We start from the raw sequence: 15,000 nt of genomic DNA, 5'->3' as shown, positions 1-15,000 counted from the left end.
TTCGAGGTCAGTGGATAAGAAGACGTTCAACTTTACTGAAAGATTTTATCATATTACCAGACGTCTGATTGCAGCAGACTCACGACTGGCCTTTGGGAGGCTCCTCCAAGCCTAATGGGCATGTTTAACACCACTAACAGCTAAACACAGACCATACACACATACACACACACACACACGTGCAATGCGCTCAGGCGTGGTGTGTTGTGGTTTGGTTCGGACTCAAGGTTAAGAATCTAGCTCGGGATTCAGATGTCCTTGAAGTGAAACACACACACACACACACACACACACACACACTAATGCTGTGAAATTCTGCTATGAATTAATCAAATATGCAGAAAGACTGCGAGTAACTCGAACCTTCAGCTGGTTAGATCTCCTATGAATGGCTGCTTTGTGGATCTTTTTAAAGACAAAACCACAGAATCAGGTGCTTCGAATTAACCCTCACCTGGTGGAGAAGGAGACAATGAAGAAAGAATAAGAGAAGAGCAGTGGCTCTGGTGCTTTAGATAAACGCTGTCATTAATAAGTTTGTTCTCGAGAGCTATATCGAGCTCTGCTGCTCACGAACCCTTTCACTATGAAGTGCCTCGACCCCTCTCCTCCGTCCGCTCCACCCAGATCTCCAGTAACGCTGTGTATGAAGTCATGTGCTGCCTGTCATGTCATCATCGACCCCAGTGAATCTTTCCTGTGTATAGGGTGGATCCTGCGCTGCTCTGGCTGTATTGTGGTGGATACGGATGGACGAATGGATAGATGGTGTGTGTGTGGACTAGCGAGGATGACGTGACGCTGTAGGTGGTCCTGTTTTCTGAACTTCACTCAAAGTGTTTCTGGAAGGTAGAAAGTCCCAGGCCGTGACTGCGGTGTTTGGAGAAGCCGGGCACGATTTAATAACGGTCAGGATGTCCGTATATTTAGCAGCAGTGCTGTAGGAACAGGGCTGGTCTCTGGCAGAGAGGGTATATAATTTCTCTTCTTTTAGAAAACAACTTGAATGATCAGTTGGTAAAAATATTTAACAGACCAATGGAAGAGTGTGAGAAATTCTGGAACGGAGTCGTGAGAGATGTGTGTGTGTGTGTGTGTGGAGTTGCAGTGTGTATGTTTTGCAATAGTTGCTATAGCAATTTGATGCAAGGCTTGATGATGGTGTAGCAAGACTTACAGAGATAATAAAGCAAAAGCTGACCGGGAAAGTGTTACGACAATCACCTGATCACATTAGTAGAGTTGATTGTGTTCACACACACAAGACACCGGAGATCACGCTCACTGATACGTGTGACGAGCTCCAGGCAATTAAATGTGGGCGTGTCCACATCTGTGATGTGACAAAGCTGATAAAAGGTAAATCCCGAGCGACTACCAATGGGAGTGAAGACAGTAGAGGTCATGTGATCCGTATCGTCTCGTATATATATAAACTGAATTTTACACACCAACACCAAAATCTCCCTCCACAATGCTTCATTTTAGCAGCAAGAAATCTGATTTGTTGTCAAGTAGAATATTAGTTGCTCCACCCGCTGATAAACCTTATTACCATAGCAACCAGCAGTAGGAAGGTCTACTGGAGTGTTTATAGTACAGAGACCGAAACGCAGATTTAATCCACTAGCAAAGTGTTTTATTCATTTGTGACTCACTGAGATCTGATCCTTTCTGGGTAAAGCTTTTTTATATCCCCATAATTTATCATTAATATCACCTCCTCCTCGTTTGCGGTATGAGAACACGGTCGTACCTGTGATCCCCTGCAGTAAAGGACTCAGCGTGGTCTGCTGGGTGAGTAACAGTGTCAGCGCCCCGATCATCTCCCTCTCCACCTTCTCCTCCTCCTCCGTTCCACTCGCTTGCGTCTCCTGAGCCAGAGAGTACACGTACACCAACAGCAGCAGTAACTGTTCCACGCCGAAATCAGCAGAACCCGACTCCGGACCAGCCTCGGTGCCGCTTCTGGACTTCATGAGGGGAAGAAACTGCTTCAGGACGTCTGCCAGGTCAGACTCTCCCAGAGCCTTCGACACAAACAGAAGAATGAGGGATAAGTCATAGCACCGTAACACTGACGATTAAAATAAGTGTTATGAAACATTCTATAGGCTGGAGCAAAATAAGAAGAAGAAGAAGAACCTTTGGTAAACGTCAATTCCTACTACAAGCAGGTCAGTACCTACAGAAATGACTGGCAGCTTTATTAATCTTACGAATGGAAACTATAAAGAGGTTCATCATCATTTACACCAAACAAATAACATTATACAGCCGCTGGCCACTTTATTAGGAACATTCAAGCAATTATCTAATCACGCAGTATCTCATCAAACATCAGAATGGAGAAGAGAAAGCTCAGTTATCTCTGTGCCTATGACCGTGTCTGAATATTTTAGAAACTTCTGCTGAATCATCAGTTTCTTGAGTTTGCTATTAACTTCTTTGCTATCATTGTTTTCTTTTCTTGTTTTCATCAGAAAAATCCCTCAGGTCCTGCAAATTCTTTGCTTTTCCAGCATCTTCGGCATAAACATTCACGGAGGCTCAAGAGTCAACATGATACATTAAGAGCGTGTGTGTGTGTGTAAACGTTTAAACAGGAAGGTCAGTATAAATTAGTACAATTATTTTTTTTTAAATTAAATATTGCCCTTTCAAGCTATATAAGATAATAAGATGTTTCCCAGAATGCAAAATAAAAACAATTTACACCAATCGTTCAGAACAGTGATGAGCTTTGTGAAAAAGGTCTCTTTAAAAAATAAAGATCGCCAAAAGATCGTAATGTTAGGTAAGAGTCCCAGTGCGAAATCAAGGCCTAGGCATCGTGTGGTTACGAGTAACCTCTGGTTCTGTCCTTAATATGCAGCATCCATCATAAGGAATCTCTCAGATGTGCAGCAGAGAGTCGAGATCGGAATCAGCGAGAAGCCTTGGACAATGGCTTGGAAGGAGAAAGCAGCGTTACTGGAAAGACTGAATAGTGTATTTATACGCATCCCTCCCTCGGGTGAGCAGCGGTTGACCACACAGCGCTAATACTGAGACAGTACGGTGTCGGAGAAACCCAGAGCTAGCTCACAGTTTCACTAACACTGTCTCCAATGGGACACTCAGTGGAACATCGTTCATCGCTTCGAGACAATACAGAGATCCGTCGTCCAAGTGGAAGGCCGTGTACCGTATTAGCATCCTGAGATCATAGCAAAACAGCCATCTGCTTCGGTCTGAACGCGAGTTATTCGTATGATGCGTCTCCTGATGTGTGGTCGAAACCAGATACTGGCTGCACATGCAAGGAAATAATGAAAGAAATGAAGTGTGTGAGACAAACAACCTTCAAAAACTGCTGGATTGAAACAACGTACAACAAAAGATTTAGCCCAGAGTGACCGTAAGGCATGGTTTATTCTCTAAGGGCACAGAGTGAACAGTGTGTTCCTGTATGAGTGAAGAAAAAATCTAATACCCTTGTGAATGGATCCTGTTGTAAAGAGAAGCGTCCTCGCTGGACCCAGAACAGATCCTTGACCCAACACAAACATCCAGAGAAATTCTTCCTCTGGAGAAAAGAGAACTGGCCCGGACTCGGGGTCACATAACTGAAACGTATGGGACTTTCGTTCTGAGGAACAGACAGTTCCTGAAGATTGAGAGGTTCTGCTCTGAACCATCACCAGGGTGAGAGCGAGTCCGAGGGTTTGTTTGGGCATTTTGTTTCAGGTCTTAATTAATGTCTGAATTCTAAACAGAATTATGAGCCAAAATGCTCAGATGATCTAAAGCTAAACGCACGCATCAATAAATATTTACTTTTCTGGCTCTTGTTGGTCGTTTGATTCCTCCTCTGTTGCACTTTATTCATCATTTCCTAAAATATATTCATCATCAATTCCTAAAAAATTTCAGACTCTTTTTGGAGCCTAGAAATTCGTTTTCCGGACAAAGAAAAGATTCTCGTTTTGGGGAGAATTTGATTGACTTTAAAACAAAACTCTTGTCTAATTTTTATTCAGGAAGCAGGATTTAAGATTGAAGGCAAGTTTCATCTCTCATTCAGTCGTTTTTGTGAACCGAGAAAAGCCGAGCAGAAGCATTTCACAGAGCTGGAGAAAGATTGGGTGTCACATACGCTCGCAGCCAGAGAGAGACAGGAAATAAGCACTCCCTTTCTTCCTCTCTTGTCTCCTTACTGAGATAATCACTTTAAGAGCAGGCCTGGATGAACCAGGAGGAAGTGATAAGCTCAGGAGATCATCAGATTGCATCACACCTGCTCTGCGTCAAGACTCGCAGGAGACGTGTGAGAAACTTTTCATTCTCATGACTGAAGTCTCAGACTGGCTACATGTGTACAGATACACTGGCAACCAAACTGGAGCTGAAATTAATCATTATCTCTACATAATTATTATTACTATTATTATTATTTATTGATACATTAAAATATTATATTATATTATATTATATTATATTATATTATATTATATTATATTATATTATATTATATTATATTATAATCATATTATATTTATTTATTTAATTAGATTTTTTTCATACATTTGATTATTTTATACCAAAATATTCAGTTTCAAAATGTTTCTTTTTATTATATTATAGCTGAATTAATATAATATTATAATAATATTTTTATTAATTAAAACCAGACTCATAAGGGAACCTCATCCTCATTTAGGTGACACCAGAGAGTGTGATTATAAATTATTATAAACACTGAAGAGTGTGATTATGATAAATCATAAATCCACTATAATGATCAGAGTCAGCTGTTAATAATGGAGTGATTCTCTCTGGTTCACTGAAACCCACAGTGACGTGTGGAAGACTGGAGAAGATCACTGCTGGACTGTGGTGTTTATCTATCCATCTCTCCTGGAGTATTTTGTTTGTTGCTGATGTGGTGCTCAGTGGTCAAGGTGCTGGGTCTCTGATCCTCTGAGCCTTCAAACTGCCAAGCTATCAACATTGGGCCCTTGAGCAAGGCCCTTAACCCCACTTGTGCCGAATGATGGCTGACCCTGCGCTCTGACCCCAGCTTGATAATAAGATGGGATCTGTGAAATCAGGGCAGTGGTGGTGCAAGTGGTTAAGACTCAGGAGTAGTTGATCAGAGGATCGGGGTTCGAGCCCCAGCATCACCACCCCACTATAGGGCAACTGAGCAAGGCCCTTAACCCTCTACCCTCCAGGGGCGCTGTATCATAACTGCCCCTGCACTCTGACCACAACTCCTTGATTTTGTGATTCTTTTTTTCTTTCTCTCCACTTTTTTTCTTTCTTCTTTCTTTCTGTCTCTCCACTTTCTTTCTTTCTTTCTTTCTTTCTTTCTTTCTTTCTTTCTTTCTTTCTTTCTTTCCTACATTTGTGATGCAGCTTGCAGGAATAGATGAATCTGCAGCATTTTCGGGGAAAAATTTGTGTTAATTTCTGTGATTAAAAAATAAATCTATAATAAATCCCAAACCCTGCGCTGTTCAGGTCCTGAGACTTTTCCACGATTTCAAGGATTATAGTCTGATATAATGAGATACAATTAGATTGCTGTTGACTCCATGTGAAGCTCAGTGTGTGTGTGTGTGTGTGTGTGTGTGTGTGTGAGACTTTCTCAGCGTTTATTCACATGGGTTTTGTTGCTTTGTATGAAAAAAAGAAAAGAAAAGAAAGTGAAGTCAGTCTTCCAGCCAGTTTCCTCCCCTGGAGGCACGTTACTCACTTCATCCCCAATCACGACCCCCATTCTTCTCCTTACACAATGTGAAATACAAACCCTGTACCAATCTTACTCCAATTATTCCTCACCACACACACACACACACACACACTCACTCACTCACTCACACACACACACACACACACACACACACACTCACTCACACACTCACTCACACACACTCTTACAAAACTTTTCTCTCTTGCATCAGCTTGGTTCTGAGTTCAACATTTTGCAGCCGTGTTTGTACTCCTGTGTGTGTGTGTGTGTGTGTGTGAAGCCTGTTTTTTTTGTCGTTAGCCTCCTCGGCTTTCCAGCCCAGTGTTGTTGTTTTAAAGGCATGTTTCAGTTGTCGGCTCATAATGGGCTGCACTGCTGTGTGTTTGTGTTCTGACCAACACCTGACATCTGCGTGAGAGTCATGTTCAACTCATTTGCTTGTCCAATAAAGTAACCTGCTGGGACACACACACACACACACACACACACACACACACACAAGTACATACAGGCTGATGGTAAATGTATAGTTGTTGACTTTGTATTCAAGTTCTTTATTTAAGAACTAGCTTTATTTAACTTCTATTTAACTTTAGCTTTTTATCTAACTTTATTTAATCTAGCCTCTTTTAAAGATCTTTATCTTTAAATATCTTTATCTTTATCACCAGAGGGCACAGTCTCTCTCTCTCTCTACCTCTCTCCCTCTCTCTCTATTTCTTTCTCTCGCTCCATTTCTTTCTTTCTTTCTTTCTTTCTTTCTTTCTTTCTTTCTTTCTTTCTTTCTTTCTTTCTTTCTTTTTCTCTCTCTCTCTCCATTCGTTTGTTTGTTCATTCATTCATTCATTCTCTCTCTCTCTCTGCCCCATTCTTTATTGCTCTATCTGTTTCTGTACATCTCTTTCTTTCTTTCTTTCTTTCTTTCTTTTCGACATTTGTGATTCAACTTGCAGGACTTTCTTTCTCTCTCTCTCTCTCTCTCTCACACACACACACACACCATCCTGGCTTTATTGTGTAACACTAATAATAAAGTATTTTTGTAAAGAATAATAAAATAATAATAATAATGATACTGAAAGTAGAGTCATGAACAGAACTCTGCTGGACAAAACTCAAGTGAAATAAAGGGACAGAATGAAAATATTCAGCTGTGCCGTTACTGTGAAATGACCAGAGTCTTATAGCAGCTCTAATAGCAGGAAGTCTCCATGTAAAAATGACCATTTTAAGCTGGCAGGTCTCTCTAGTGGTCTCTAATCTCTCGGTCTAATATCGGAAACAATTAGTACCTCGGCGCAGGAGCAATCATCTCCGAGCTGCTCCTAAAATTACCCAGCGCGTATTTACTGAGCTGTCGCCACACGCTGATGCCAACATTATCTGTAATTACCCATAAACACCGCTAAAGCTAATATTAAGCTTATCTGAGCAGCGCTAGCACGGTCCGCCTACTGGGGAGAACGGCATCTGTAGGTCTTTGTGAGCCGACAAAACTCACGAGTTAAAGTGAAATATGGATGTAAAATAAACTGCAATGTTGACAAATAAGCTGTGTGTGTGTGTGTGCGTGTACAGATTTTCTTAATCGTACATTTTCGTCCAATCGGATGACGCCACCAGACTCCGCCCAGAGCTTACAAGCTGCCTGGAACAGGAAATGAACTCCAGATGGACCTCTAGAGGGAGCTGAGGCCTGCTGTGTGTGTGTGTGTGTGTGTGTGTGTGTTGTTTGGCACTAACCAAAACCAGGCACCGTTTCTCTACACAATAGAGCCCTTCTCTCGCCCTCTGGTCAGACGGGATTCATGGCTCACGAAGCCGATGCCAAAGATTTTTAACTCCCAGAGTCTGAATTTTTCTACAAAACTGAAATATTAAAGGCAGACCCGTGCGACACGATCAGGTTTGTAAAGGAATAAAGAGAAATCGAGGGTGATTATTTTTGGGGGTTTGATAAACAGACCTGGAGCAAACGTGGTGGAATTTCAGCTTCCTGTAAAATACTAATCCCACCATCACCAAGGGAAAAAACTCCTTCTCTAATTATCTGGCACAAGAAAGTGACCTAAACTCTACTTTACAATGATTTTAACAAGCAGCTAACATGACGGAGTGACCGCAGGTTACCTTTTAAACCACAGTAATCATTAGGTTCGTGAAATCTCTTTGTTTAGGGGTTCATTTATTTTTATTTATTTATTTAGGCGTGGCTGCATTAATCCCCGCTTAGAATACCAAGCAGAGAAAATAAACAGACTTCACTGTCCATCATCTTCAAATATTCAGGGTTTTTTCTTTAAACAAGCCGTTCGTTTATTTCTAAATCTATAACAGGATTTACGGGGCACTGAAAACAGCAGCTTTCACGATTAATGATGTAAAATTTTAAGGATAAAAGTTGCCGCTTTCATTTATTTTTAAGGCAAAATATAAAGTTTATTTTTTCAAGTCATATTGTTCAGAGAGCCGAGTTTCAAGGATAATATTTTGAGAAAGTTTCAATAGCAAAATATTTTGAGAATAAAGTTATAACTTTTTGATTATTTAATATTTATTATTTCAATAATAAAGCCGTCATAATTAAAAGAATAATAATAAAAAATAAAGTCTTAATGTTTTGATAAAAATTAATATTTTTAAAAAATAAATATGTAAATATTTTAAAGTGTTAATATTTTAATAAATTCAAAGGAAAAAGCACAATATTTTGAGGATAAAGTTTTTTTTTTAATTTTGAGGGAAAAAAGGTTGTAATATTTTGTCGAAAATTTAGAAAAATAAATTAATTTCGAAAGAAAACATTTTGAGGGTAAAGAAGAAAAAACGTCCTAACGTGACAAGAATAAAGGCGTGATATTTTGAGAATAAAGTTGAAATATATAATATAAAATTTAGGGGAAAAAATTAATTTAGAAAGAAAAACAAATCACAATATTTTTTTACAGTTTTGAAGAAAAGAAGGTCATAATATCACAGGAATAAAGTCGTGATAATTTGTGAATAAAGACTGTGAATATGTGAATAAAGAAGCATCGGGTGATTAGTACGGCTCTGAAAGACTGGGGGAAGAAACTGCTTGGATTTCACAGAAGAGAAAGAAAGAATAACTCGAAACTTTTAGGAAATATTTAGAAAAAGTTCTGTTTAGTGGCTCGACTAAATCCTCACCACGAACTTCCGAATATTTACACGGCAGATTTAAAATAATAATAATAATAATAATAATAATAATAATAATAATAATAATAATAATAATAATAATAATTGCATTACAAGTTGACTGAAACTTCCGGATGATGAATAGATCCAGCGTTAAGGTTTCGGAGATTAGAAAGCGAGTGGAGGGGTGCCAATATTTCTTACCCACAATATTTTGTAACTAAGGGAGAAAAGGAAAGGAAGCCTGGATCGTGTATGAAATAAGGGCATGGAAGGGTAACGTGTGTGTGTGTGTGTTGTAAAGGTCTGTGAAATTGGCCAAATGTTAAACAGACACGGAAATATTCAAGCACCGAGCGAGCGAGACACAGAACCTACGGGCCATCACACACACACACACACACACACACACACACACACTTTAACAAACTGGACTGAAGTGTGTGTGTGTGTGTGTGTGAAGTGGAAAAACATTCGATAAATAGAAATAAATGTGGGAATGAAACGATCGGGTCATCTCTGCGGAATCTCGCTGTTTGCAAAAAGGCGGGAATTTCAGGAAGGTCCTGTCAGGACGGGAAAAGTCGCATCCATCATCCGGCTCTTCCGTGTGGATTCTGGAGAGAAGCACACGAGCGAGAGAGCAGAAGATGAGTGTATACACACACACACACACACACACACGTAGGAGTGTACATGACTGCTGGAGTTTCATGTACTTTCTGTTAATCCTCCTGGAGTGTGTATCCGTGAGACGTGCGTGTCCGCGTGCTCACGTGTGCGACAGAGCTGAAACAAACACGCCACTCGAGCTTTCCCTTGTTTTTTTTTTCTCTTTCAACATGACAAAGAAGCCAGAGCGAGGCGAGGCGAGGCGAGGCGAGGCGAGCGACATTTCCATAACAGCCGTATTCATTTACAAATTCAAATAGACAGACTTGCTGGACCTTCGACGTGACGAGACCACACAGCCATGCAAAGACACACTCTGCATGTTATTCTTCCAAAACAACGAAGTGCCGGACTGTGCGTCGTCCGGCTTTAAAAATGAAAAAAGTCTGGGTGTAATGTCGAGACGCTCGGCTTCCATGGAGTCTGAGAATGAGAGAAACGTCACGTGAGGAACAACACAAGACACTGATAGGAAAATAATGGGAGAAACCCACAGGTCTGGTTAGAGCAGGGGTGTACTGTACTGTACGCAAAACAGCTGACCGCCTGATGACCAGGTCTCCTCAATGAATGCTGGAGAACAAGTCAAAAAGAGGGAAAGATGGATAGAGTGAGACACAGAGAGCCGCTAATGAGGCGCTCTTAAGGCGAGTGTTAGGTAACGTGACTGATAAACGCTCTCTTAAAGCTAACACACACACACACACACAGGGAAGTTTAGACAAGATCACAGTCATGAATCCTGTCTTTTAAACATCTGTCTACTTCTTTAAATCTTACATGCAGTGTGTGTGTGTGTGTGCTGCCCAGCTGGCTATGATGCACTCTCAAATATCTCAAAACTCATCTGCTTAGAATCTACCACACACACACACACACACACACACACCTCCATAAAATGGCCGCCCTCCAGGCCTCACACACACACACACACACACAGAGTAATACACCTACACAAAAACAGAGCGACACAAACACAAATACACACAACAGACAAAAACACAGAAACACACACACAAAAACAGATAGACACAAACACACACAGAAACAGAAATACACACACACACAAAAACGGATGACAAACACACACAGAGAAACACACACACACAAAGACAGACATACACACGCAAACAGTCACAATAGACAGAAAATGAAACATACACACACACACACACACACACACAAAGATGGACAGACACACACACACACACAAAGATGGACAGACACACACACACAAAGATGGACAGACACACACACACACACAAACACAGACAAAGACAGAGATACAGTAACACACACAGACAGACAGAGATATAGTAACACACACACAAAAATCAATCTTGGGTGTTTATCTTCATGTTAGTGTGATGTTTCTCAGCTTTGTGTCTCTTCTGTTACCTGCATTACAGATATAAACACACACTTCCTCTCACTTCAACTCAATAATAATAATAATAATAAACACTATAAACAGCTTCATGTTACCAAGAACCCAGAAACCACTACGTGCTCGATCCTGATGTCTCTCCTGCTGCAGAAGAGTCACTAACCAGCACCCTGACACTGGAAACTCCTTCCATCAGCGTTACACAAACCATCACGTCTAGACGTTACTATTGTAACCATAACAACCGGTCACCAGAGCTTCAGTCCCTGTTCACATCAAGCTTCAGTAAATATTCTCACTAACCTCAGACCTCCACTCTGACCTGGTTGTTGGTGCGAGAGAGAGAGAGCGCCGGTGTGACTTGTTTCACAAACAACACACACACACACACCTTTTTTCCCCATACATGTTGGTTTAATTTCCGGGAGAAAAATGATTAGAGACTGAAATCCGATTCGATCGTGTATATAGGAGATGGAGAAGATACACGGTTGTCATTCAGACCCTGAGAAAGAAAAACACACAGCTGATGGGTTTCTTTTTCCCCCACCTGCAGACCGACGGTGTGTGTGTGTGTGTGTGTGTGTGTGTGTTTGTTACACTGACTCCTTACTCAGCGTTTCTGCAATCTGATTAAAATCATCTATACATCCATCCAAATACATTCAAGGCAAAATCGAGCAAGCTTCTAATCCAATAAAATCAGGGCGGATTTCCTGTGAATTTGGGTCGAGGCGTGTCGTGTGACATCATCACAACACACACATCATCACAACACACACATGATCGCAACACACACATGATCGCAACACACACCCAGGCGAAGTACAGCTCTCAGAGAATAACAATAAACTCTGGACTTCTTTCTGTAATGCATCTCTGTTAAAGCTGTGATTAGAAAGACACATCACAGTGACCCTGCTATCCCTAATCACTCTTTTACAGCTCTGTGTGTGTGTGTGTGTGTGTGTGCGCAGTCACACCCGCTCTCTCCCTCATTTAATAAACTTTCACTTTCGTTCCAAAAGAACTAATGAAATCTGACACAATCCACAGCTTCACTACAACACAAACCAGACAACACACACACACACACACACTGAATCAGAGCTCAATATGGCTTTCACTCACTGCTCTCTGCTCCGTGTGTGTGTGTGTGTGTGTAAGCTGTAGTTGATGTGGTGTGTGTAAGCTGGGATAGATTATGGGTTCACTCAGTAGATAAGCGCGAACCAGCAGCCGCAAACCGAGGAAGGAAAAAATAAAAAAGCTTGCTTTCTCACACTTTAAACACACACACAGACACACACAGACACACACACACAGAGGTCAGTGGTTTTAGGTTTTAACAGCCTTAAAGGAAAGCAGCAGCATGTTTCACCTTGTTTAGAACCATTATAAGATGCTGAAAGTGCTTATGAGGAATGATTTCTGACTGAACTGAACACATTTCAATACATTTCCATGAACAGGATTTGAAAATGAAGCTTTAAATCTCCAGAAATTGGATCTTTCTGAGTTTAGAGAGCGAATCCACCTTCAGATTAAATGCAAGAAATATTTAGTGAAGTATGCTTTTTTGTACAAATGTTTATTAACAGATTTTCATTACATGTAAGGTCACGGTAGACGTCATGCTACACAGCAACTAATACTATTAATATTAGTCTCTTTAAATATATTACATTGTATTATGTATATATTTTTTAATCTTGATTTCTTTTATTTGCTCTTAAACAGTATTTCACTATACACTGACCAGGCATAACATTATGATCACCTGTCTAATATTGTGTTGGTCCTCCTTTTTCCTGCCAGAACAGCCCTGACCCGTCCTGCACTGTGTATTCTGACGCCTTTCTATCAGAACCAGCATTAACTTCTTCAGCAATCTGATCAACAGTAGCTCGTCTGTTGGATCGGATCACATGGGCCAGCCTTCGCTCCCCACATGCATCAATAAGCCATGACCCTGTCTCCGGTTCACCACTGTTCCTTCCTTGGACCACTTTTGATAGATACTGACCACTGCAGACCGGGAACACCCCACAAGAGCTGCTCTTGGAGATGCTCTGATCCAGTGGTCTATCCGCCATCACAATTTGGCCCTGCATCAAACTCGCTCAAATCCTTACTCTTGTCCATTTTTCCTGCTTCTAACACATCAACTCTGAGGACAAAATGTTCACTTGCTGTCTAATATATCCCACCCACTAACAGGGGACGTGATGAGGAGATCATCAGTCTGATTCACTTCACCTGGTCATAATGTTATGCCTGATCTGTGAATACGTCGTCCTGTAAATTTTTTTCATGATTTCCTATTGACTACATGCAGAAATGCAGCACTGGGTGACATCTATATTAATATTTATTTATATTTCCACCAGGATCAAAAGTTTCCCACTCGTTTTCCTGCCTCACATCATTACAGTGTGATTTAACCTTCCTGTTTCTACATAAAAAGCCTAATGCAGCAGCGCTTTATTCCTTCACTCAGTCCTGCCCGCTCTCCTCTCCTCTCTCCTCAAACAGAGAAAGATTTAAAGCTTCAGCGTTCGATATGACGTGTTACTGTATCGTGTTCTGGCAATGACGCTTGAGCGTATCGGCGTTTCTTCGTCTCTACGACTCTCCACTACGTCATTTAATGGGACTTTGAAAATGAGAGGAAACAAAGATAGGGAAAAATCTCTTAGGTTTGAGATGTTTGTGTCTGCCTATGCCTTCTCAACAGAATTAAATGGAAATAATGGAATCACTAAACACTATTCTTCCTCTTCTTATTATTATGAACATATTTAACGTGCTGGACGGTGGAGTTTTCCTTCCACCCTTCTGGTATGATGCTCACACGTCATTTCAGCCTGGAAACTTCATTACGTCATACTTCATGGAGAGCATGATGGGCTGATAGCTCTGATAACTGAAATGTTTTATATGTTATACAGTTACACAACCACCATTCAAACAACACCAGCTGTGTTTCACCGATCTCCTCCAGAGCCTGAGAAGGTTCCACAGGACACGGGCGGTTTAGCTGACTTTGGAGCTCTGAATGATGTTCAGGCACTGCTACACAGCTCATCATGCTTCACATTGTTTTTTATTGCTCAAATAAAATCGACTGGAGCCCCCCGGTGTGTCGTTTCACACCTAGAGAAACAAAAAAAACCTAGCGAGTATCACTCGATACCAGTTTTCAGCATGGTCCTGGTAACAGAGCAGACTCCGTGACGCCTAGGTTGCAAAGCTATGCAAAACGTCACCAGCGTGACAGCAACGTGCTCCGAGACAGTTTGTGTTTGCGTGAAACATCTGGACGAAACACTGGAAATCTGATATACGGAACAGGTTAATGTTTTCAGATACAGTGTTACTGAGGAAAAAAGTTTCCTGGTTATTTTTTCTATTTATTTATCTCTTAATGTGGTCATTCGAAGCATAAATAAATATCTTCTAGTGCGAGAAGAAGGGAAAAATATCTGGGGAAAACAAGAGAGCACTGCAAAATAATCAGTTTCTTCTGTTTTTTTCTTACAGGTTCATGTATTGATGAGATGAACAGTTTTGTTTCATTTTTTGTGAACTGCTGGCAATATTACAATACAAATACAAAATATACAAAATATAACTATAACTATACTATAAATTATTTTGTACTTATTATTGCTATTGTAAACAAATTGTGTTAATGCTTTGGCTAAATAACATTAAGAAATCAGTATTTGGTGGAATAACCCCGATCTGCATGCGTTTTGGCTCCATGATCTCCACCAGCTTCTCACATTGCTGTTGGATAAATTTATATCACTCTTTTTGCAAAATAAGCAAACAGCTCAGCTTTACTTGATGGTTTGTGACCATCCATCTTCCTCTTGATGACATTCCAGAGGTTTTCAATAGGGTTCACATCTGGAGATTGGGCAAGTGGTCTCTTATTTTTTTCCAAAGCTATATATATATACATATATATATAAAAAAAAATTAGTCTGAATAGCAAAGCAGAAGAACAGGACATGCTGACATGTCAGAGTTAGAA

The 15,000-nt window shown here is 40.6% G+C and overlaps 1 protein-coding gene across 1 annotated transcript in view; it reads right to left on the bottom strand.

The window, feature by feature from the left end:
* The window catches only part of scfd2 (sec1 family domain containing 2), a 169,251-nt gene that overhangs the window by 71,665 nt on the left and 82,586 nt on the right, over window positions 1-15,000 (bottom strand). Inside the window, exon 5 of the mRNA XM_058379515.1 lies at window positions 1,757-2,030. Coding sequence (XP_058235498.1) covers window positions 1,757-2,030 — 274 coding nt within the window. The remainder of the gene's footprint in view (window positions 1-1,756; window positions 2,031-15,000) is intronic.

Source organism: Hemibagrus wyckioides, linkage group LG25 (assembly GCF_019097595.1).
Source record: "Hemibagrus wyckioides isolate EC202008001 linkage group LG25, SWU_Hwy_1.0, whole genome shotgun sequence".
Taxonomy (NCBI): Eukaryota; Metazoa; Chordata; class Actinopteri; order Siluriformes; family Bagridae; genus Hemibagrus; species Hemibagrus wyckioides.
Note: the sequence above shows the minus strand (reverse complement) of the source record. Positions and strands in the feature narration are given on the sequence as shown.